The sequence below is a fragment of the Lethenteron reissneri genome, chromosome 19, assembly GCF_015708825.2.
Source record: "Lethenteron reissneri isolate LAM-NWPU_2019-01 chromosome 19, ASM1570882v1, whole genome shotgun sequence".
NCBI classification, from domain to species: domain Eukaryota; kingdom Metazoa; phylum Chordata; class Hyperoartia; order Petromyzontiformes; family Petromyzontidae; genus Lethenteron; species Lethenteron reissneri.
The window spans coordinates 7,524,295-7,550,606 of NC_083797.1; the positions used below are offsets into that span (position 1 = coordinate 7,524,295).

The 26,312-nt window shown below is 45.6% G+C and overlaps 1 protein-coding gene across 1 annotated transcript; it reads right to left on the bottom strand.

The window, feature by feature from the left end:
• Nucleotides 1-447: 447 nt before the first annotated feature.
• Nucleotides 448-25,397, bottom strand: LOC133344222 (L-threonine 3-dehydrogenase, mitochondrial-like). Its single transcript, XM_061554279.1, has 9 exons — nt 25,245-25,397; nt 14,538-14,732; nt 11,534-11,576; nt 11,320-11,390; nt 10,035-10,184; nt 8,899-9,071; nt 7,725-7,815; nt 7,131-7,400; nt 448-4,152 (listed from the first exon to the last, which is right to left on the bottom strand). The coding sequence occupies exons 2-9, from the start codon at nt 14,719-14,721 to the stop codon at nt 4,007-4,009; spliced, it is 1,128 nt and encodes a 375-aa protein (XP_061410263.1). The 5' UTR covers nt 14,722-14,732; nt 25,245-25,397; the 3' UTR covers nt 448-4,006.
• Between the last annotated feature and the right edge of the window lie 915 nt (nt 25,398-26,312).

Consider the following 26,312-nt stretch of genomic DNA (forward strand, 5'->3'; position numbering starts at 1 on the left):
CAGTTTCACGCAATTTTCACATATATAGTTTGTTACTTGACAACAGTTAATGTCTACACATATATACGATATGGCCTTTAACAGACTGTTGGGGCAAATGCTGTTAGTGAGCACCCATGAAAGCCACCACGACACACGATAAGGTGGGTGACCAGCACCACGCCCGGGCCACCTCTGTCTCCACAGTGGCGATGATTACACACAGCACCAGGTATTCATTTGAGGCTGAGTCAACTTAGAGGATGCCCAGAACCGGTTCAGATGATCACTGATCTTGGTGGCCGTGACGGGGATTTGAACTGGGGTCTTTGGGTCCGTAGTGCAGCACGCTAACCACCTCGCCACCCTCCCCACAATATGCATGTCTGTATGTATACACATACAGTGCAAGAGAACGCTTTTAGGATTACAGGGAAGAAATGGGTTCAGTCCGGTATAGACAAAATATTATTTTTCGTACAGTCTTTATACAATCTTTATTGGTTACAACTCAAGAGTAACATACATGTTTGCGAGAGCACAAGGGGGATAATAAAATATTGCAAAAAATTATATTGATAAAATATACACTTTCCTTTGAAAACGCCCAACATTGAAGTTGTTTAACTTAGGACAAAGCTGGTACAGGCATCCCTCCCGAGAGACATACACAACATACCTGAGCAACCTGTAAACTTGCAAAGTGCATTCTTCATTACATTGTGTTGGAGTGATTGAAAAACATAGTTGAGAGAATACATCTTGCCAAGCCAAAGCAGCCCACTGTGGTCACGTGGAAATCTGTTTTGGATTGTGCGACTATGACCTGATTATTTGTCAGTCCAACCGATTGTCCAGCCAACTGCCTGATGCAGTCAAATGTGTACAGCAGTAGTGTCCAGCTTCATTCAGGGGTGACATTACTGGACCACAACATGAACAGGGCACACCATCAGAAAAGCTGGTCATTATACCACCTCAGTCAGTTAATTGTCTCATGGAAATCGTTAGTTGATGGAAGAATTCCCTCTTCATTGTTGAATTTCAAGCTTTACAAAAGGCAACACTTCTGGAAAGTGGGAGCATCTTACGAGTGATTTGGAGCCAAATGCCAACCGCTTAAATATTTTACTCCAAATATGTTAGTTACTTAACCAAATGCTATTTTGGCACACGCCTTAATTAAAACAGACAATTATGGCAACTACAACTTGTCGTGGACATTCTTTAATTCATGATGCAGTCAGCTCAGGGATGTCAGTAATATTAACATCTGGAAGGGGGTGACAATTTTGACTCGCCGATTTGGCATCATACGCTTAGCAGTTCGTGCAATTCGAGTTTCCAGCGTCGGTATCAGAAAGTGGCGACATCAAGCGTGACTCCAAGCTTCTTCGAAAAAGCACCCCAACAAACCCAGCACGGTTCAACCCTAGTCTCCACGGAGATGGTTGGGGAGGGGATCGGAGGAAATTGAGTTTCCATTGAAAGTAAAAAAAGGCACTTATTTTATCTTTTATTCTTAAATGTATATGTAAATTAATGCGAGCCATCGATAGGGCACGAAAGCAACAAGCTAAAACAGCACTGCAGCCAAGGGGGTGGAACACTCAGAAATCCCTTGACACAGGACATAGGTTTGCTACGCGATTATAGCTAAGATGTCCTTATTAGAGCAAGTCACTTTTTTTGTAACGAATACTGCTGCCCACTTAACTTAGATAAATTGCTTGCTCACGCCACTACTGGGAGCTCTCGAGGACACCCTGGAGAGGTTATTAATGAAGCAAACATTAATGAGCATTCATTTAAAAAAGACGAATAACTCTTAACCGTCAATAGAAAAGCACTCTGTAATCCGAGTAAGGTAGTCGAACAAAATGCCCCCATAACGTGGCAAGCAAATCAGTTGAGAAATGCTGCTTCCTTGATCGTTAGTTGCCAATGCGTGGTGTCACCTCTGCCACCGACCAACCACTTCTTCCCGATAACCTAACTCCATGGAGTCTTGGTACACAGGAGGTCGTGGGCTCGATCCCGACCTTGACGTTTGGAAATTTGGAGTTTGCGTGTCGCTCTTTCCACGTGGTCGCATGGATCGTCCGAATTGCCCCCTCCATATTTAAAAGCATGCGTTGAAAGCAGTGGTTCTTAACCTTTGCGGCAGGTTCTCAGAAAAACGGCATCTCGCACCCCAGGTTAAGAACCACTGGCTTAGAGTATTTGGCTGCTATACATTTTCACAGGATGATAAGCCACTTTGTTGAGCTATCATTTGTGGCCAGGTCGCTTCTGAAAATTAAGCTACATAGCTCAGTGGGCCTTACCTAGTAAAATAAAGTTTTTCGTTTTAAAACGTTAATGTCACCCCTATGTGCAAATATGATAGAGCACGAACAGCATTCAAATATTTGTTTTACTTTAATAAGCACTCTCGACGACTATAGCATGTTCAATCAACTGTTCCTATTATTAACAAACCCACAGATTTGCTCCGTATTAAATAAAACCACCTATTCTGTGATAATTTTCCCTTCCAAGTACATTAGCTCTGTATATTATTTTATACTTTCACCAGTTCAAACGCCTGTCCTATGTGTTTCCAGTCCAGGTGGTTCCATTTCCACGGGTACGGGCGGTAGATGGACTCTACGTTTCCCCAGGACCGTCACAGCCGCTCTCACATTACGGGCCATCGTGACATCCGTAGTTTGCGAATGGCCGACACGCACGCCTTACCACATTGCCTTCCTTGTGACGCAATACCGCGAGCCATGAAGGTGATGTGGAAACAAATGCGCTTTTACGAAAGTCTATTATTTAGAAACGTCAGCCGTACCCATTCAAAACACGCGAATCGCATTAAAATATGGCCCTTGCATCGAGCCACGCACGCAGCCTCATGATCGGAATTCCTTTCCCCAAATGCCGGATGGGTGCCATGCAAGATGAAACCTCATCCTGTGAAAGCAATGCATCACACCTTATATAAGCACAGCCCTGACAAGGCAGCGCGTGCTTATGCTACACTCGCGAGGGAGAGAAGGGCACCTTCTGATACATGCAAGCTGCTCCGGATAGAAGCACCGCTGGACTTATTCCGAAGGGGTGTGATTACATCCAGCTTCCATAGAGCCACTTTACGACAAGCATGTCGTGGTGACCACTCTAGTTCAGGTTACACCAATGGCCACCAATATATTGAACCGTCACCAACAACGCAACCATTAGCGGCAAATGCATGGTGGTGCAGCAAACTTTCTTGAAGCCTGCCACCTGAAGGCAGCTACACATTTCATGAAAATCACGTTCGCACAAGTTCATCTCACCAAAATAATTGCCGTAGCACAATTCAAGTACGAAATCGGCTCAATGTGTGATTTACAAAGCTGTTCAGCTCTCTGCGTAGTGTAATGTTGCAAGCAGGGCCTCTCCTAAAACTGGATTACTGTGGATTCTTAGCTTTTTACATTCATATAATTTCCTTGCCACATATCCACCAAATCGATCCAGATAACCCTGCTGCACCTGACTGTGCAGTGAAGCAATGTCTTCCCTGCCACAAATCGGTGCTAAGCTGGGAAGAACATTAAAACACCGGATACACGCGTGTCAGCTCTTAATTCCAGGTGGTGGATGAGGTGTACAATGTTGTCAATATTTATTAAATGTTGCTATTCCTAGTTACACCATTGTCACCATCATCAATAGGCTACCAAGGACAATGTTCTATCGAGTTATTTTTTTTATTCTGTTGCATTCTACATTATTACCCTTTGAAAAGAGACAATGCAAGTCTCAATGGGCCTATATTTAATTTCCTGTTTCAAACAAAACACACCATTGTGAACTATTATTGCCAATGGGCCTATCATCGGGCGGTGGATGAGTGTGACACGAATACGACAACGGGACAACACCGCATTTAAAAACAAAGACGTTACTATTGGAATGCTGGACACAAGACGGAGGTTCCCGTCTGCAAGGTGCTTGGGGGAGGGGTGGAGGAGTAGTGCGGGGGTGGGGGTTAGTTGGCTTCAGCAACTGCACGCTGATGCTCGCCGCTCAACATCGTCATCATCGTGGACACCAGCTCGGGCAGGTCCACATCGTGCTTCCAGCCCCAGTCTTGCCGGGCGTTACGGTCGTCAAAGCTCATGGGCCAGCTGTCCGCTGCTCAGAGGTAAACACACAAATACAAAGACAAAGACCCCCCCCAAACCCATATAGGATTAACAAACTGTTGGGGCAAGCGCTGTTAGCGAGCACCTATGAAGGCTCGGCACGACACACGAGGGGGTGGGTGGTCAGAACCATGCCCAGCCGTCTTTGTCTCGCAAATGGCGATGTTTACACACCGCACCAGGTACTCATTTGGGGATGGGTCGACCTAGGGGAGGCCCAGGGCCAGTTCAGATAACACGATGTAACACGATTTTTGTTCCTGGGTAGTTAGTGTTATTTTCTAATTGCTCATGCCTCAAAAGTATAGAAAATGGCTATTATTCCCCACAAACTTTGCTTTTGTGACCAGGACTTTGTGAAGGAATGACACTAATGCACACCACGTTTTCTCATTGAAAATAGGTACATTTCAAAATATCACTGTCCTGGTCACAAAAGCAAAGTTTGTGGGGAATAATAGCCATCTTCTGTACTTTTGAGGCATAAGCAATTGGAAAATAACACAACCCAGGAAAAAAAAAATTGTTACACGGTGTAATCATCACTTGGTGTTGGCCGTGAGCGGGAATCAAACTCGGGTTCCCAGGTTAGTAGTGCAGCGTGCAAACCGCTACACTACCACTCCCCACAAACACACACACATGCGGACGCACACACAAAGATAAAAACCCAATTTAGTGCCACAACGCGTCGGGGTGTGTGCTGTGTGTCAGTGGGCACTGGGCACCGATTAAAACCAGCACGGGAACTGCGAGCTAAAGCATGGCCAGCACCACACGCATCGACGACCTCGGCGTTCCCACACCGAAACCAAGAAATTAAGGCCGAGCCAACATAGGGGAAGCCCGGCACATGTCGCGGATGTTATCCACAACCGTGAACCTAGTGCGGTGGTAAAAAAAATAAACTGCACCACCGCTACCCACACAGATATGAGACAACCATAACACTGGTCAACACAAAAAAAGCATTTTTTTCTGGCCTGGACTTTTGCAGCTGTTCTAGACTAATTTCAGGGTGCTGATTCCAAATCTGATCTCAGATTTGCTCTATCACATCTCATTTTTATGCTATCGGCATACCCCATTTTCATTGATTTTACCCGAAATTAACTCTGTCACTTATGATTGCAAGTTGTTGCGAGTCAGTGACTGCTTTCGTGTTAAAATATGGTGCTGTATTTAGGATAGTGTGTTTATAATATCATTTTATGTAGATATCCACATTTATTTAATATTTTTATTCTGCAGTTTTTATTGAAAATGCAATATTTGATATCTCAAAAACCTGATGTGATAGACAAAAACTGATGCCAGATTTGGAATCAGCACCCCAAAATTACCTTAACACCGTTGGAATACCTTATGCCAGAAAAAGTGTGTTGACCAGTGTAATAAACCGGCGCATGACCAAATGCAAGCTTTGACAAGTAAACACAAACGTCACTTGATCACCGAGCGTTTTGTCAATACAATGGTTCAAATCTGCCGGCGATTCAATGCGAGCATCCCAGTGCGGTGCTTTAATAATGAGCGATAAAGAAATATATATACACGTCCTCCACAATTTCTCAAGGAAACAAACTTCCGTGTGCGATCCTGAAGCTCATAATCTCACATTGATCTCACATTGCGAACTGTTTGTGTTCAGTTGGGTTTATCGAGCCAGAATTTGTGATTTTTTTTTTGGGGGGGGGGGGGGGTTGGGGAGGAATGGGGCAGTATCCAAACACCATTTATTGCAACATTGCCAGATCACGTTCCTCAATAACTCCAGGATCAAGGCAAAAATCGATGCATTGATTCGGAGCAACATTGTACGTATATTTAAAGCTTAACACTATGGGAACCTCATTTGCCAGTAAAAATATGATAATTGGTTCTTTACCCTTCTATCTGGCAACAAAACTGACACCTTTTTACAAGGAGTCATGTTTGCATCGACCGCAATACCTGCAGTCATAATGTGCACATTATCAGAGTTATGTTCTTTTGTTTGTATTATGACTGCAGGTATTGCGGTCGATGCAAACATGACTCCTTGTAAAAAGGTGTCAGTTTTGTTGCCAGATAGAAGGGTAAAGAACCAATTATCTTAAAGCTTAACATTTGGCACTTTGAAATCTAAAAACTCGCTAGGCCATTTTGTGATATGTACGGGGCCCATACTTAACATTTTCAATGGCACCGGAGTGTGTTTTATACAACAAGTCAGTCAAGTCAGTGCTGGCGGTGCTCAAAAGCAGCTTGCAATTGGAGCCACTCAAAACCCAAGAATGCTGGGGGAAAAAAAATGTTCGACTGTATCCATCGTCATTGTCACCATCATCGATGCGTATCACTTAGACTGCTCACACGGTTAATAGGGGGGGGGGGGCAGGGGGGAAACCCCTCAAAATCTGTTTCCTCGGCAGTACAGTATTTAGCGGTGTTCAATTTGCAGTATGGAAGCAGAAAAAACACTTGGCACATTATTGCAAATTCTCATCTTTTCTGCGGTTTCATCTTCAAGTTTTTGTCAAACCCTTTGATCAATGTGGTTGGTTTTCAATAGGGCAAGTCCCTTGGAGCAAAACAACCTTAGCTGAAAGCATGTATTAGCTCTATTACCTGTCCAAACTTAGTTAGATGGAGAGGCCCAGACAGGCAAACGGGCATACATAGACATGCTTGGGTCAAACAATTAATCAGAAACAGAGGTGTTGACCAGATAGCAACTATCCAATCAACAGGATAACCTGGACAAACCAGACAACATGTAGTAATGGTGGAGACTTGGTGGGATTCCTCACCAACTCCTTAAAATGCCTGCAGTGGTGCATGGAGAAGAAAGCTCGAGAGAAGAAATGCTCAACATGCGCGCTTGTGAAGGGAGACCCTTTCGATCCGTTACATTTTGATCTTTGGGACTGCATTGTATTTCGGGGCCAGGGCTCAGCCCATGTGGCGTCGGCGTGGTGGACTCACCGATGGCCTGGCGCATGGTGTCGGGCTTGTACTCCACACGCAGGTGAGGCACGTACTTGCGCACCTCAGCCACCAGCTCCTCAGGGCAAAAGCTCATGGCGCTGATGTTGTAGGTGCGCATGGACAGGGAGTCGCCGGGCGTCTCGAGGAACTCGAGCGTGGCTCGCAGGCAGTCGTCCACGTACATCATGGGCAGCCGAGTCTCGGGCTGCAGGAAGCACTCGAAGGAGCCCGACTTCACGGCGTCGTGGAAGATCTGCACGGCGTAGTCTGCAACGTGCGCGTATGGGACGGGTGAGTCGTTGACTTTATGGGGAGCGGTTGCCCGTCAGTTCACGCACTGTGCTCTCATCCGCAGTAACTTGTGCACGATTCCTGATCGCAGCGGTTGATGATTCCTGAACCAGTCCTGGGCATCTCCCCGAGGACATTTCAGTCTTAAATGGGCACTTAGCGTGGTGCAAAAACGTGAACTCTGGGAAGACAAATGCAGCTGGGTATGGTTCTGTCAACTAGACCCCATGGTAAGCTGGGCTAGATATGGGGAGCATTTATAGGTGTGTGTGTATGCGACGTCTAGGCATTTGTTTCTACCAGTAGTGCCTCCCCCAGGCTGGGTGTCTGCCGAGATGATGCCCGGGTAGCGCAGACTGCGGAAGTCCAGCCCGTATTTGTGATGGTAGTACTGGATGGGAAGAGAACCTGTGGTTAAGCAAGTAGCAGACTGCCTATGGTTAAACAAATATTATCGGGCTCACAGCGAACTAATCATAATAATACAACTTTCATTTTACCATGAATAAAATATTCAGTTCAATGGGATTACGGTGTTTAAACTACTCCAGATATCGACTTGAGCATCATATTCCTGCTGGATGTTGCTCGAGATCAATACGTGACTGCTGTGAAATGGGCAGCACTGGAAATGTTGGGGGTGACAATGAAACCTCCATCGTCTTTGTGCATTAACGGCAATGTATGTCAGCGCACATGTGGTGCCCAGCAGCTGCGGATACAATACACATACTTAGGCTTGATCGAGAGCCAACATTATACAATCTCCACTTTCGAAGTGCAATGGGATGACACTGGCGAGGCTGGGAACATGGATGGCGGACGTAGGACTGATCTCTCGTCTCGTCTTGCGAAATTGGATTTCTTCCTGGGGACGTAATCGGTTTCAGGACTTCGATGGATGCTGCGCTCCGTTGGCTGTGCGCGCAGACTCGTCGTTTTGTTTTCGTTTGCCAGGAGTAAAGGGTAATGACACAGCCCTGCAATTGCTCGCTCGCACCACTTGCTGGCAAAAGAGGCCTCCACGAGAGGGAGTCCGAGAGAGCCTCACTGGTGGATATTTTTGGACTACTCCTCCAAAAATAGGTGGGAACACCCACACTTTAACCTCCCCCACCTCACGCGACCTGCCAATTGGCTCGCTTGCTGGCGGAACAGATGCAGCGGGTGGGTTGATGTATGAGACTTTCCCATTGGTTTAACTGCTAGAGTTGACCCGGTAACCTCTGCATTGCAAGTCCAGTGCTCTAAAACATCATCCACAATATCCAGTGTTCTCTATCATTCAATTGGCCTAGTTTTCGAATTTCATTCTCAAAAATGCCCCCATTCGTTTCCCCTCCATGCTTTGTTATCACATGTTTGTGATGTACGGTGCTTTGAGATGCTGTAATTTCATATATTTAAGCGCGCGAGCAATTATAATCCCTTGCGATGAACAGTCGGCGGACGGTGTAAGAGTCCCCAAACTCACCTCTCCCATGAGCTCCGCATGCACCTTCGACACGCCATATATGGTCCGCGGGCGCTGCACACACAGGTCGGGCGTGTGGTCACGTGGGGACGTCGGGCCGAAGGCCCCGATGGTGCTGGGCACAAACAGCTTGAGTCCATTCTCTGCCGCGATGTCCAGCACATTGTGCAGCCCTGAGCAACCAGCCGGGTAGAAGATTAGTGCACGGGTTCAATGCTGGTTGGGTTATCTGCACGAGTGTGTGTGTACGTGTTGTATATATCTGTTGCTGGGGGGCGGTAGTGTTAGCGGTTAGCGGTTAGCGCGCTGCGCTTTATACCCTGTAAACAGAGTTCGATTCCCGTTCGCAGCAAACAACAGTGACGATTGTCTGAACTGGTCTTGGGCCACCCCTAGGTCGACTCAGCCTCAAGTGTCTCGAGGGAGACAAAGGCGGCCGGGTGTAGTGGTGGCCACCAAGCCCCTTGTGCACAGTGCCAGTCTTCGTAGGTGCTCACTAACAGCTCTTGCCCCTACAGTGTGTTAAGGCTACACCGGGATCTTTGTACATTTCTTTCAGTTATCATGGTTGGGAATGCAGATGGTGCATCGGTTGTTCTTGTTCTGTGCTGATGCACCACGGATCTCCGTTACAAATCAGCTGAGTAACTGGCTAAAGGGGATGTTTCCATAGAACAATAAACATTTAATTGAATCTCAGTCATTTAAAACAAATGTATCTGTTCCATGCCCTCCTGCTAGAAACCCTTTAACACTTCATATCGTTATAAAGTTTACTTGGTAAAAGCGCTGTGATTGTTGTTGTGATTGTTGTTGTATCTGTATGCCTGTGTGTGTGTAAAATAACTTGAATTTTATCTGAATAAGAACGATCGAATACTTAACTCTGTTTAATCTACGAGCAATTTTTTTTGGGACAAACGTGTTATTTAAATAAAGTTAATTCGCGTTAAGGTAGAAGGATTATTCAGTCAGGGTGCAACAATTAAACTGCAGGCAAACATTGTTGTCCTTCCCCGTCATCTCCAATTAGCACAGGGACCTCCAATTAGCACAGTTAACTTTGTACGGAACGCGAAAGAAGTTCAACATACACGCGCACATGATGGCGAAGGGTGGCAGCCGCGGCGACCTACCAGTGATGTTCACGTTGCGTGCGAGGACCACGTTGGCCTCCCCTATGGCGCTGAGCAGGGCACTGTAGTGGATGAGCCAGGTGATGCGGTTGTTGACCACGATCTCGCGCAGGTTCTTGTAGTCCAGGATGTCCGCGTAGATGAAAGGACCTTCACGCCACGAATGCACGTGACCAAACATGTGCATGTCTCAGCATCGCCCATCCACCGTACCCGTCGTCACACCGTCGTCTCAGAATGGGCGTTAATTTAACCGGCATAACAAAATATATTTTAGCCGTGGGCCTAAGTGTTGTCGACGACAGCCTGTAGAATTCGAGTCGAGTCTAACGTCTGTGGATTTTTACACTTAGTCGCTCGCTTCGTCTCGTCGAATAAAGTAGTCAAACATTCATCTATGTATCTTGAGCTTCTTTCGCACCACACGTAGACAATCGTGCTCCTCGCCTCTTGGTTATTCCATTAGTCTCGTCGATTTAAGAATGTAAACGTTTATTCCGCCCTTAGTTCTTGAATGTTGCTGCGAGGGGCGCGTAATTTGCGCCCCCCAATTTTATGAGCTAATAATGTACACGTCTAACGCGCAAATCACCCGGATATCACAAGACGCCGTACAAAACACGCACATATGCCAGCTCGGCTAATGAGTGAGCTTAGATAGGAATGGTCTCAAATGCAGCACCTTTTAAAAGGGAGGCGTTTGTTTAATCCGACTTCCGTGTGTGTATATATCGATCGTCTCCGGACCTCTGGCAGGCGTGTTGTGCACTCCACGGTGGGGGCGGCTCAAAGGCAACCCATGTCACCTGTGGAGTGCCGGGCAATGCGGCTTGGCACACCTGTAACCCACCGCCCACCGCTTTAAGCCCCAGCCCAACTGACCTTCAAACCCCGTCAAAGCTAATCGGACGTCTTTCGAAAACCCTTCAACGACTTAGCGGGGCAATTCTGATTTTAAGACTTCGGTATGCGGCGAAAAAATGGGTTTAAAGTGTCGGAATACTCGAGACTCGGGCGTTATTATTTCAGCTGCTCCGGCCCCATTGAGCTGAGCAGCTCTGTTACAGGGACGACCACAGTCCGTGATGGTCGGCTGTGGATGCAGCTAGAGGACACACCAGGGTGGAGGGAATGTGCAAACTAACAAGAGCAAAAAAAACCTAAAAATATTTACATAAAACATGTCGTGGTTGGTTTGGCAGCTCATGGGGTTGATGTGTGTGGCGGTGTGGGTGTGCAGTGTTTGTGTGCGATGTAGGATGTCGACATGTGCTATAGTTCTCACCGTTTGCAAACACGTCATTTGGTGGCTTCCGGATGTCAGACAGGATGACATTGTTTTTTCCAAATCGTTGCCTGAAAGAGAGTAAATCGCCGTGTTTTTAGGGCAGACCCACCCTCTGCCATTGAACGTGCACAGGTGGAAATATGGCACCGAAACACACGAACGACAACACCATGTGTACGATGACGCAAGATTATCCGGTTATCAAGCGTACCTGAGCAGTTTTGCGAAGCCAAGGCCGAGCTGGCCCAAGCCACCTGCAAAATATTAACAATGCATATCTATCAGTCACTTCGTTTCCAAATTTAGAAGCTTATCGCAAATTAGGAACCTTATCGCGGTGCTATATTTCCAAAGGTCAAGGTTCAGCACTGTGAGTACTTGCTCACTCAACTGCTGGCTGAAATGTCTCCACTGTAGAGAGTTATAGGCAGCCCCTCTCTACAGGTCCTACCGTTCCACACTGGCCTGACATTTTGTAAGAGGTGGGGGGCGTACTCACACTTTAACCCGTCAGGCACGAATCTGGCAGTCGGCAGACTGTGGTTATACCCATTCATACTGCTGGGTGGACAGAGGTGGGTGGGATTTGAGAAAATAGTTTTCAACTGCCGCCCCGACCTGTGGATCTGAGGTCAGGTGCGCTAAACCACTACACGTGGCGGAATCCTTAAAGTATAGTACATGTGCGTGGAGGAAAAAATAAATTGTGCAAACCATTGCGATCTAAAAAAAATGTGATGGTTATCTGAAAAGAATTCCAAAGCAAAATTAACAAAACGGTCTGTCATGATTTAATATTATTATGCTTGGTTCAGGGGGGTTCTGCCAAGTTATTTCGCAGTATGGGTCAATGTTTCTGCAATGTGCAATCCAAATTTAATATCTTGCAGAGTAATTGTTCAGCATTGGAAAGTTTGTCCAATACCAGTCACATTGTACGTTTTTTTTATTTGCTGTGGCAGGAAACCGGAGAATCTGCAGGAAACCCATGCAGAACAGAGGGAGAGAACATACAAACTCCACGCAGAAAAGGCGCCCAAGTCGGGAATCCAACCCACCAGGGCCCTTCTTGCTGCGAGGCACGAGTGGCACTACTGCGCTGCCACCCCTGCCGCCCTTAATTCCACACCTGCCGTCACGAAAGCGATGAAGGCACATGTGGAATAGACGTGGCCAAGGACACGTGGCAAAGACACAGGACAGCCCTGACAGTCAGGCATCCTGCACATTTAAACCCGCCAGCTGTCACATCCAAGCAACATCTATCGCCAAATGTGACACCGACTGCTATATCTAGCAAAAACATGCAACGGTGTACGAGTCGCATTTAAAAACTAATATTTATTTAGATTTTTTTTTTTTACAATTATCTTAATTATTTTTTTTAACGAAATTGAAAGACAAATGTGTGGGCAAAACAGAATTATATTTCGCAAATACAGTTTAAGCTGGATATAAGCACACCCCTTGGGAGCAAGGGCCAGCTGTGCTTATATAAGGCTTACATGGTTAACTAAAGTTGGCTTCAGATGTTCCTCCCTCAGGCAAGCTTGGTATTTGTTTATTTAAATAATAATTTGCATATTCGTTTCTCGACATGCACCCACATGAGCCGGAATGAGCTGACGCAGACATCACGTTGGCAAGGGCTTGTGCCCTGACTTGCTGGGCCCAGACTTGCTGTGGTGCATCTGCTAAAGGGCCCAAATTCAAATCTCGGTCTTCTCTATCACGGGTGGCAACACTTGGTGTAATCGGTAGCACACTGGACTTGCAGATCTTGTGTGAGAATTTTTAATTGTAGTTTGGGATGTCACTTCATAGACTAATTCTCTATGTTGTGATACCTTTTTTTCATGCCTTTTATTTTTGCTCCATTTCTTCATTTGTTTATTATTATTATTTTCTGAGGGCCTTCATTTGCTTGGTAGTTGCTATGAATAGGATTTGTCGCTTCGATATAATAAGTGTACAGATTTGTGGGATGCAATTAGCACGAACATTATTATATAATATAATAAAGATGCCACTGGAGCTGTGTATTCAAAATCTCGATTTAAAAACTAAATTTATCTTTAACTCCTTTTCATGTTCAGATGGCCGTCCTTCCCCCGCACCTCCAATTAGCATGGTTGGCTACGTACGGTGTGAAAAAAGTTCAACATACATGAATGATGCTCCGTAGATTCAGATTAATATTCAATTAAATCTAACCAATACGGCAGTTGCAACAACGGTGCAATTTTCTTAACCCTCCCCCTGCCACCGCCTCTGTCCTTCCAACCGTTGAGTAACACCAGTCAGCTGATCGGCAGGTCTCATCTGGTGGGGTAAAATGTGGATAGATGTCTCACCAGCATGGAAGAGTTGAGCAAATGCTCTCCGAGCTCCGGTAAACCTCCTTCTAGTGGAAACCTTTCCTCCGGCAGTGGCTTCAGCAAGACATCGCAGGGAGGGCTGTACTTTTCTCTTAAAAAAAAAAACTCCCACTTGAACAATCGGCCGAAGATCTGCACTGACGGAGCGGTGTCTCGTTGCATCCAATGTGCGCGTGCCAAATTTGACGCCAAACAGCGTTTAGAGTTGTAGCCACTTTGCTAGCTCAGCGCGTGAGAAGAAAGTTAAAGTGTTGTGCACTCGCAAAGCACCGCGTGCACCCGAGCCTCATCGGTAGAAATATATCGAGCGATGGAAAATATTCGGGGTGGAATGATGCACTGACTATTTAGTCTTGACCTCACGTGTTGAATCGTGTGTGCAAGAATCAATGTTCAGATTTAGATGTGTATGTATTTCATATAATAATGTAAACCCCTTTGCTGTCACTGGAGGTGCTACCATTCACCGCAAAAAATAAAAGGAATCGATGATTCTGGATTCACATGTGGGTTTCAGCCACCTGTGATTAAATTGAGATCTGGAATATGTCCAAACAATAACTACTATCATAACGGATTGTTCATTGTTATAAGAGAAAAAGTTAATTAACAGGCAAAGGGGCATTATTTAAAACATCTAATGAGGTGACGGGAGATTATGCACCGGTTGCAAAAAATGCATCTTTCACTTTATTCAACAAAACAAACAAAAATGCAACAATAACATCTCGTCGCATTCGCATCACTCCCGTGGAGGTTGACCGCGATGAGTGGCGTGTGGGCGAGGAGCCGGGCACTTTGACCCCCCGCTCGAAACCTCGCTTACGCGTCCCATACCGGTGATGAGCACGCGGGGGTGATCCTCCTCGGAGAAAGACGCCGAGTGGAAGTTGGCGTCCGGGTTGATCTGCCGCGGGGACCAACTCTGGAAGCGCACGGACATGACGGCCGTGGGCAGCGGGGGAGCCGCCCGCGCCTTCCTCGCCGTCTCCACGGCCGCCCTGCGTAGCCCCGAAAGCATCTTGGGAGTGGCTGCAAAAAAAAATCCACGCAAATTTTTTTTGACAGTTAAGGCGGAATCCATCCAGTTTAAGAGGACACTGAAGCAACCAACCCTGTAGAATTACCTTCCATAATAGTAGGTTGTTTGGGTTGGATCGCGTAAATATATAAATGTGTCGTTTAAAACCCGCCACCACCCGACACTGCAGCAACCAACCCTGTAGAATTACCTTCCATAATAGTAGGTCGTTTGGGTTAGATCTCGTAAATATATAAATGTGTCGTTAAAACCCGCCACCACCCGACACAGCCAACTAGTAAGGGTTTGTCACGTAAACAGAACGTGGCCAATTCGTCACTAGTACAGCACACCGGTGTGTTGGAGAGTCAAGCCACAACATTTACAATCTGCGTACGATATTGCGCCGGTAATTACAACTAGCTTCATCAGGCGACAGCCAGATTTGTGGAGAAGTCCACCTGTTTTTATATATTTACGCGATATCGCTCAAAAAACCTCTATCATGGATGATATTGATCACGAATGCCTACATGTTCAACTAGAATTGCCTTGTTTAACGTGGGGGGGAGAGCTGTTATACAATACTCACAGGGGGGAAGTGAGGGGCACACAACACAGTCACAATATGCACAGGCACGCGTGTTTATAGGTGTGGGTGTTCGGCGAACAAGCGGCCTTTGAAGATGAAAGGCCACTGGTGTGAGAGTCGGTGCCAACATTCGTCGACTTGACAATCAGAATCTGGAAGGGAATGGAGCCCTCAGCGGGTGTGGGCTTGGTCTCTTAGAGCCCCCCCCCCCCCCCTCTTAATGCTCTGGGGCTGCCTGCAAATGAGATCAGGGATCAGCGCACCGAGCCAGCACCACCGAGATGATAGAATTACATCTGTGGGTTTCAGCCGCCCATGGTTAAACTGGGTTCTCAAGTGTGGCAAGTTGAGGATCTTGGCGGCACAGTCAAGAACGACTGCACAAATGAATGAAGCTTAAATTTGGGATTTCATATAGTTCAGCTAAATTCCATCTATGAGAATTATGAATTTTAAAAAATATTGGGTTTACTGTCATGAGATTATAAAAAAAATGTTTGTTGCCTCGCGTGTAGTCAAGTGCAACATTTTCCTCCCGCTTTAAAGTGATATTGCTTTAAATGATAATCGAAGGGGAAATTACACTTTAATTCAATGCAACCAGCCAAAATGATTCTAATGCAGACCAATTATTTTTGGAACACACTTCTACATTAAACAAGTTCTGTAATTCAAACTTTTAAGGAGCCTCCAAGACAAGACATTTTAAATTCGAGTTTAACGGACGCATAAATATTTTAAAATCGTCAGATATTGCAGGATACGTGTGTATAATTCCACAAATGTAATAGTATACACTTATATACTGCATAACTTCAAGTGGCTTGCGTCGAAGTGTGCAAAATGTTTGTGCTCTGACGGTCTGTGAGTAGCCTACATAAACACTCGGTGTTGTTCAAGTGTCATCTACATGTGGCCCGACCCAATTTAGTTACTTTTTTTATCGTAAAGCCCACTGAACCTTACAGCTCTCTTTTTTCAGAAGCGGCCTGGCCACAAATGATAGCTCAACGAAGTGGCTTATCATCACGTGAAAATGTATAGCAGCCAAATACTCTAAACAAACACAGATCGTTGCAGTCTACGTGTTTTTTCTGTGAAAAGTAAAAAAAAAATTTCATCAAATCAGCAATAGAATACAATTTGGACCATCAGCACAAGTCAGCAGGAAAGCAAATTCTTGGAACTTGGAAGCCGGCCAAGCGTGTAACACGATAACACATCCAGGCAGTAGGACTGATGACGATAGAACTCAATCCGCTCAGCCAGGAGTGTCTCTCGCTCACCGTGCCATTGCGGCATGGCAGCGCGTTTGCCGGTCTCCTACTTCACACGTGAACACAACCTTCCTGGCCACAAACCGCTAACGAAAGCAAATGCAAACGAAACCCGCATCTAACGAGCGCAAAGAGACGTGTGTGGAGGTGAACCAAAATGGCAAAGATGCAGTGACGGCCGCTCGGCGAATATATCGGTGAGGTATGGAAGCCGGCTGGGGGGGGGGCATGAGGGGGCGTATGGGAAGCAGGGTGAGGCAGGGGGTCAAATGCAGTTCATCATTTTCATGACACTCGTTATGTTTTTCCCCCCCACATTTTTTTTTAGGAACAAGGCTGCGGCCCCCACTGGCCTATTTATGAGAAGCGGCCACAGCGAATCTATATGGAGACAATATGTCCTCATGCACAGCAATGCGATTTGATTGATATCTAAAATGACGATAGATACAGCTGCTAAATATATGATTTCGTACAGCAGCACTATGTTCATGAGCTGAACGCCAGTGTCGAGGTCTGCTAGCCACGACGAGAGGGCTTCAACGAGTTTTTGTAGTTTTGCCGTTACTCCTTCGATGGAGCGTAGACTACAGCGGTTCACTATATGGTCCACATATTGGGGGGGTTGCACGGCCACGGGCACCCCTCACGACAAAGTAAACTGTTCTTTACATTGGGCCAAAAAGATGGGAGGATTAACTATAGCCTAGGGGTCCGGCCACCAAAAATAAAATTTTTGTTCGAATTCGGTGACAAAAAATATATTTCAAGAGCCACAATGCACATGAATGTGAGACGTTCGTCCTTAATAAAGAACGTCGCGAAACAGTCCTTAGAGAGCCGCAGGTTGGCCAACCCCTGCTCGAGCCAGTGCACCTGGGGACTTCTAAAAAGGCACTGCAGTCCGGTGGATCGCCTCTGCGGGAGAGCAAGAGGGGGGCCTCGGGGGCTCCAGGAAACCGGTCAACGCCAGTTCCAGCCAGACCTGTTCTTGCGTAGAACATCGCCTGACCAGTCAGTCATACGTGCTATCTTTGACACGTCCTAACATTATCTCCCCTTAGACCATCTGTCCCACTCCACTTTCGACTCGCCACACACAGGCTTGGGGAATTAAGTACAGCCATACAGCACGGTTTAAAAGTAACAAAAAAGTCAACTATTATTTTGACAGTTTTTTTTTTGCGTGAAATAACTTTCCTTGGAAATAAATGTTATGTATGGAAATGCTACCGCTTCAAGAATCGGATCCTAATAGATTCTTTAATTTATAAACTAAAAAAAACTGTATTACATTTAAAAAGTTAACTGTATAATTGCTTTCGCTTATAATAAGTACACAAATAGACAATGTTTATTATACCAGTGCTAATATATTAACGTGCTATTATCGGCATTATTAAATTGTATAAACGCCTATAACTTCTCATTCAAGGTCAATATATATAGTGACATCCCCGTTATTTCTCGTCTGCATACATACGTGTGTCTGCAATACAAATTAACCGAATTTACAGACATACAAAAACACGATTGTGAGCGTTGTTATTCCAATACAGACTGAAAGAGAATCAAGTGCCATTCGCCCGTAGTATTACGAAACACATCTGTTTGCCAATGGGGTCACGCTTTAAAACTTGAAAAAAATACGGTCCATGTCAATACAAGACAGTCAAGGCCAGACAATAAGCTAACGTGCGTCATATATGTCAACATTTTTGTAACAGAAGTCAGAGTTCAGTTTTAAACTCGTAATGTGGAACTAAAGGGTTCAGACCTACGGTAGTTGCATTTCTGACCAGCCACAATACACGCTTTAAAAGATTTAGTGTAGAACTGAATCGGTTACCGACAAACAATAAAATGTGACGAATACATTAATTGTACCATCATAACCTTGGGATTAACGGCATTTATTGTTTTACAGTGTAGTGCAATTTAACGTTATATGATATTGGCATCAACCTCAGAAAATACTTTGAGACGCAGGGGGAGAAAACATGATGAAAATAGCACTGCAAGACCCCTCTGCAGTGCCAAGCATCATCTTATAGCCATGCATTGAGAGGGTCTCAGCTCCTCACGAAGAACAGATAAATCTGTTGGCCCTTGTCCAAAACGTGGAGCAATTTTAACCATATTTTCTCACTGCCTGCGAGCATTTCCCACTGCAGAGGCGTCTTGCAGTGCTTTTTTAAATATGGTATGAACCTATTATTTATATTACACGCGCAGTAGCACTTTTAAAAGAACCGTCTCATGTCAGATCAGGAATGTGGCTATTGCCGTTCCAGAATTAAATCCTTTCTCTCACTGCGCATGCACATCGGCAGTCGATGTCAATAGAATCTTAAGAATATTAAGACTTCTTGGTTCTTTCGGTAAAGTCACGTAGAAGAGAAATAATTAAATAATAACAATAAAACATAATAAAATAAAATTCTCAAATTCTCACGAATTTATTTTATTATGTTTTATTTTTATTATTTTATTATTTCCCTTCTACGTGACTTTACCGAAAGAAATAAGAAGATGAATCCCTGCAGTCACGAAAGCTTTAAATCGAAAAATTAAGACTTTTATAAATCTTTAACGAATTCTCCCCGCACCTCTGAATGTCCTTTCAATAGTCACGTGACCTCAAGGGTAATATGGGGGGCAATTAAAACAAATGTTCCCATCAATTTTGAAAAATGAAACGCGTAACATTGTGATATAACACAAATAAAAAAGTATGCTTATTTATTTACGTTACTTTTATTTTAGCCAACAGCACCTTGGCATAGTGAAAAGTGTAAATAAATACTAAGCATCGTCGATTGAATTGTAATATACATTATTGTGACATTTCTCGTTTAACAAGCTCTTTTCGTTCATTATCTCCATATTTATCTTTCGACTTATATATAGAGAGATACATTTCAAAATAAGGCTCGAGTGTTAAGAAAATGAAAACATGTTTATGACCCATTCACTATTGAAGTGCGGATGTCTGGGCGAGCAAACACCCCCAATTGGCTCCCAAGACCTCCATTCAGCGAGCCTTAAAATAACACACCCACTCGCCCCCGACGCGATTGGCCAAAGGCGCACACGCCTCCAGCGTCACGCAATTCTGGAATGTAAACCGATGCTTTAGTGTGGGTGGGGGGGTCATCGGGGGGGGGGGGGGTTGACAAGGTGTGTCACGGTGGGAGTGGCTGGCGAGCCAACGTGGCCCTATGTCGCACTCAAGCACGCGCACACCCCCGGTCTGTCGTCCAATGAGTTTGGTGGGCGGCTGAGTCGGGTGACTTCCTCTGTCGAGGGGGGAATTTTTGCTTGATTTGTGGGAGGTCACCGTCTGAATTTTTTCTTGTTTTTTAAATCCTTTATATTAAGATCGCCTGCTTGCGTGCTTGCGTGCTCGCGTGCTTGCTTACGACCGTGAAAATCTTTCGGTCGTTTTTTAACCCACTTCCCGTGATCCAATCGAGCTGACAATTTGCACACAGACTCGTTGTGCGAGACAATTAATGTTCGTGAAAATTTTTTTCCAAAATTTTACACTGTTTAGGGAGAACAAATTAAATATTTAATTACCAATTGCTTAATACTGGCAGACAATCATCTGACCCATAGGTGGCAGCCATCTCAAGCCAGAGGACTAGAGGACTCTAGCCGCCACGCATATAAAGGATTTAGAGTGAAAAACTTTGTTTTACGGGCCCACCACTGGGCTGGTTTGTTGTGCAAGCGGGCCATCCCGTATTTGGCCGGCGGAATCACTCGCACGCAAGCCCAAACCCGGGCGGGTCCACGCTGTCAAGGTGTATTTCACCTTTGGCGTGATGAAAGAGGCGAGCTAACTTTGCGCAGATTTGTGTCCCGATGCTTGGGGTGTACACCAAGAAGGCATCTGCCAGAACTAAAATGTTGGTCACTATATAGGCCCTGTGCTTGGAAATCGTATGAAAATGTATTCGCAGTAATTCTGACATTTAATTTGTTTTTATTCTGAGCATACGCATTGATATTCCTCAGCTGTACTGTGTTAACATTGGCTTAAATCTGCGTAGAATTTAAATACTGTGTATACATTTTATCGTAAAAACGCACGCACACGTGTAAACCTGCTTTTCTCACCAGATTCATGCAACCCTATTTTTATTTTCAACTTTCCTAATTTTGTGGACCCGCGCCAAATCCCACGTAGCATATGTTAGACGCGAATAAATGCGTATTTATAGAAATAGTAACCGCGATTTTGTGCAACGTGATACACACACACACACGAGTGCGCTGATGTGCGTGGCGGTATATGGCGTGATTAAAATCCGACTCCCGAGTGGCTCACGCGGTTTGTGTCACGAAGCCACTCAATATCGAAGCACAGACCAAAAAAACACGACAGTTGTTCTTCGCCTGGCCGTATTGACGTAAACCTCGTGGTTGTGGTTGTGTACAGAGCATGGCGTGTGCCTTTGAGTTGCAGGAGATCGCATAACCTAGGAGGTCACGGTTATTGCATCGAGTGTTTACCAACTGTGATTCAAAATATAACATGTGCTACAATCATTACACATGTATTAGAAACTGCTAATGGGGTCCCACAAGGCTGCCTGCTGTCCACACCGTGAAACTGGATTGCTTACTTACTCTTAGTTCTTTCGGTAAAGTCACGTAGGTAAAAAATGAAATAAAATTAATAAAAATAAAAAATGAAAATCACGACGTCGTGATTTGAAATTAAAATTAATAAAAATAAAACAATGAAAATCACGACGTCGTGATTTTCATTTCTTTTTATTAATTTTATTTTCATTTTTTACCTACGTGACTTTACCGAAAGAACTAAGAGTATGAATGCTTGCAGTCACGAAAGCTTCAAATCTAGAATGGATTGCCTACTATCTGACATACGACATGGGATCGGTACACGACCACACGCTGCGTTTTGCCAGACATGTTGCCATTACCCAGGGCTTGCGGTGTATGGCGAGGAGTGGAGAGCAACTTTCATGGGTTCATGTAACAGAGCACTGAGGGATGGATAACTTCAGAGGCTTTGGCGTGCCAGAGTCACGTGCCATGTTCTCTTTATCTGTGTTTCGTCGGGGAGTAAAATTGTTGTCGATATGTGAACGAGAGGAATTACTTGGCATGTGCCCCCCCCCCCCCCCCAATATTCAAATATGCTCAAAATGTCCCCCCAATGTTGCTATAAAATAGATTTCTGTTTATATGATTGTGGTTATGATTGTACTTTATTAATCCCTAATCTCTGCCATTACATACAATGAAACAAGCAAAAGTAAGAAAGAAAAAAACAGAGCCATGTAATACAATATACTATTAGACATTATTGTAAAAATAAAAATAAAGAGTCCATCCTACGTGTTAGTGAATTTTTGTTATATTTTAGGCAGGAAATTCGTTTTCAAATTTAGAATTTTTTTTCTGGGGGGGGGGGACCCCAGACCCCCTGGAAGATTTGGTCCCCCCCAATGTTGACTCCATGGCTACGGCCTTGCTTGGCATAACATGTGAAGGAATGACACGTGTAAGTGCACACGTTTTCTCATTGAAAATCGGTAAATTTCTAAATATTACTGTCCTAGTCACAAAAGCAAAGTTTGTGGGGGAAAATAGGCATTTTCTGTAGTTGAGGGAACAATTTTCTTTTGTTACACAGTAAATTATCAATGAAACGCAGGTTCTATTTAAAACTTCATGTGAAATGTGTTTTTTTAAGAGTACGGTATATGTATTCTGTATTGCTTAACATTTACTACGACACTATATGATGCTGTTGTGACATTATATCGCATGCGTACCATATTGCTTGACTGCTCCAAGTCCCCCTGGAAAACAAACCAGATACGTTTTGTCTCCATGTTCTAAATAAAGGACATGGTACCTGGGGTCCCATGGTTCCTCCTTTACAGAACTCTCTTGGGGGGTCATGCCCCCCCCCACCACCCACCCCCGCGCAAGACAGTGTGTGTACATGGACATGCGCAGCCTTGTCGTCGTCAATCCACTGCTGAAAGAGTACCTCCCCACGCCGAGCAAGGCCGCTAAGCAAATGGTGCCACTCTCTCATCACGCTGGCGAAGCCACGCGTCGGCGCGGGAGCATAGAAGTACAGCACAACGGTGACCGCTTGTCTGTGCGGCTTGGTTAAAGCAGACGCGCACAGTTGTGGGAGCGTACAAGTAGAGCAGAAACGGTAACGCTTTGGCTGTGCCACCTGGTGAATGGAAGGAACGCGTAGACGTGGGAGCATAGAAGTACAGCACAACTGTGCTTGTTTCTGCGCCGTCTCTGTTGTCTAGAACGGAGCTCGAACGCAGTGCAACGGGTCATGAGCACGTGTATCGATATGGGGCACCTCTGTGCGAAAAACTAAAACACACACCTATTCGTATTTTGGTATTTGAAACCGCGCGTAGAAATAAAACATGAATAAAACATCTTCTTGGTTTTTTCGGTAAAGTCACGTAGAATGGAAATGATAAAATAATACAAATAATACATGTTTAATTTTTATTATTTTATCATTTCCATTCTACGTGACTTTACCGAAAGAACCAAGAAGATGAATCCCTGCAGTCACGAAAGCTTTAAATCGAAAAAAATGAATAAAACAATGCCATTTTGATACTGTTGCAATTCAAATGGGACGCCATGTAAACCCGTCCATCACTTGTAACGTGTTATTCAATTGCGCTGGGCCAATTCGGAACGAGCGATAACCGTCCACGGCTCCAAGCCCCGCCAACTCGCAACCTACTGACGGTGGTGAAGTATGGTCAAACAACGCCCCGTGATCGGCAAGGCATGGGGGAGGGGGGGAGATAAGGGGCTTCATCCAGCAGTGGATCGACCATGGCTGATGGAGCAATTGCCTAACTACCGAGCGCAATAACGGGACTTTAGCCTAATACGCGGAATGAATTAGTCACTAAATACATTTTATTAATCACCTTTAATGGGGGGGGGGGGCCCGCATGGAAAAAAAACGCAAACGCGACACTCCTCCCCGCCGCTCCACGTTTCAGCAGCGAGAGAATTACTCTCTCGCTCTCTCTCCCACGTCAATCACCGTAATTAACACTGAAGGGGAATCGGCCACGTCGGGCAGAAATGTGGACTGTCGCGTTTCTCCCCCCCCACCCACCCTTTTCAATTCTGCTCACAATCGGCAGGCACATTGCATAAGCATCGGGGCTCGGCGGCTTTGCCAAGTCACGCTTTGTCAAAGCTGTTGCGGATGACGGGCAATGCAGAGGGGAGGGGGGGAGTGTTTGGGGGGGAGTGTTTGGGGGGGGGGGTGTTTGGGGGGGGAGGAGTGTTTGGGGGGGGAGGGGGAGTGTTTGGGGGAGGGGGAGTGTTTGGGGGGGGGGAAGTCTTTGGGAGGGGGGAGAGTGGTTGGGAGGGGGGAGAGTGTTTGAGGGGGGGGGAGAGTGTTTGGGAGGGGGGAGGAGAGTGTTTGGGGGGGGGTAATTTGTGAATTCACCGCGTTGGGAGCTGTGGGGCCAGATCAGCACCCTCCCCCAGCCCTCAACAATCAGTCCCACGTTCAGCAGCGGGGCGAAGCGCGAATTACTGCGCATTTACACTTATCAGATTAAAAAAAACACTCGAAATTGCCCAATGGGGGGTGGCAAAATTGAGACTTAATGTGAATAAGTGACCCGAATTGCGCCCCAAATCGTCGAGAGCTCGGAACGCTAAGTAGGTTGAGCCTGGGTAAGTGTGTAGATGGGTAAACTAAAGTGGACAAACATGCTTTCATAGGCTTGCGCGGAATGTATGTGTGCATGTTGGACCTCTTTCGTGTATCCGTGGTGGACTACGTAGAAACAATATACTGTGTTATACTTCACTTCTGTGTTCCCACGAATTACGTTTCCTGCCTTCACCAGACACGCACCGACCAGCTTTGGTGAAGTATGGCTTAATGCCCCCCCCCACAAACCCACACGACGTACGGAGACTCTCATCCAGCAGTGGATGGAACAAAGGTTTGTACAAGAACGTGTGTGCGTGTGAGATGGCCGAGACACGTGAACGCGAGAAACTTCCACAAATAAGCGGACGTCTTCCAAAACTTCAGCCGCATCGATTTATTGGCGACTACAATTGCGTATCGCAAAGCAAACGTGGGGCACACGATGTACAACTACAAAACAAAACCCATTATCATCACATCGCATTATACTCAACCAGCATTAAACCAACGTTGTTACAAAGTTCAACTTATTGTTATAACTAATAACTTTTTTTTCTTCCCACGCGTCTCCAAAATCGGCACCGAAATTATATTTTACAGAAATTCATCGGCGAGATAGTGGGTCGAGGCGTTGCAATTCCGTGTCGGTTATTGTGAATGTTTGACCATACTTCCCCAAGCTGGTCAGGAGAGTGAGTGAAAATGTTGTACGGTGGGTGTGGGGGCAGGCCCCGGTCTATAGATCACTCGCCACCGATGTGAGCCGTGGCCGGTAATCGATCCCAGGTGGCCGGGTTAAATAACGCAGCGAGGGTCGCTTTAACAGCAAACTACAATAGGTAAAAGCACAACGATGAACTCTGATAATGAATACCCCTAAACACCGCCTCTAACGATACCCTTGCGTTGCTTGTGTCGACAACTTACGGCCACTTACCTGTTGAGTGCGAATAAATGATTGTCAGAGGACGACGAAGCAGAAGCAGCAGAGGCGGCGGCAGTAGCAGCAACAGCAGCAACAGCAGCACGTGTACAAATCGGAGGAGTTGAGATGGGCTGAAGGAGGAGGAGGCTTTTGGGTTTCATTAAATCCGCTACGTGGGTGTGTCAATTACGTAATATTGGGAACGCCACCCATTGGCCGGTGTGGATGTGACAGCACGCACGCTCTGTGACCGGGTGGTGGAGGCACGCGTGTTATAGGGTCAACCACCTCGATCCCAGAGGTCTCTTATTTCCAATGGGGGGGTGTTCGTCCGCGGCATTTAACGTTCAAGGGCACTCACATATAGCGACAGAGCACCACATCTGAAAGTTGTTGTTGTTTAAACTAAATATGTACGTGATATTTCCACCGTTCACATCTGTGGCGTGCCGTGTGTACGTTGAACTTATTTGGCGCCGTGCGTAGCCAACCGTCCTGAATCGAGGGCAGGTGGACGGACACGAAGGAGACGGAACGATGAAATAACTTCGTGTCCGTGTTGCGAGGTCGATTATATTTCACGGCAGGACTGCGAGAGGCGGCAGCGACTTGGGGAAGACAGCCACCCAGCAGTGAATTGAGCATGGCCGACGATAATTATTGATCGTGTCGGGCAATGTATATTGCGGTCCATCTTCTTGGTTCTTTCGGTAAAGTCACGTAGAAGGGAAGTAATAAAATAATACAAATAAAACATAATAATTCTCACGACGTTTCGGCCACAACGCAAGCAGCCGTCCGCAGGTGAAGACCAGGTCTGTCGGGGATACAGCGTCTGAATGAGTTTCATTGAATGAGTTTCATTCAGACGCTGTCGCCTCGACAGACCTGGTCTTCACCTGAGGACGGCTGCTTGCGTTGTGGCCGAAACGTCGTGATAATTATTTTATTGTTTTATTTTTATTATTTTATTACTTCCCTTCTACGTGACTTTACCGAAAGAACCAAGAAGATGAATCCCTGCAGTCACGAAAGCTTTAAATCGAAATTTATATTGCGGTCCTTGCAGATTGCGTGAAT

What these genes read in the sequence shown, in the direction of transcription:
- LOC133344222 (XM_061554279.1), bottom strand. Translation starts at nt 14,721, where the DNA reads ATGCTTTCGGGGCTACGCAGGGCGGCCGTGGAGACGGCGAGGAAGGCG. An exon ending in AAATGACGTGTTTGCAAACG is followed by an intron (nt 10,185 to 11,319) that starts GTGAGAACTATA and finishes CGTGGCGTGAAG; the next exon opens with GTCCTTTCATCTACGCGGAC. An exon ending in ATGCGGAGCTCATGGGAGAG is followed by an intron (nt 7,816 to 8,898) that starts GTGAGTTTGGGG and finishes CTTCCCATCCAG; the next exon opens with TACTACCATCACAAATACGG.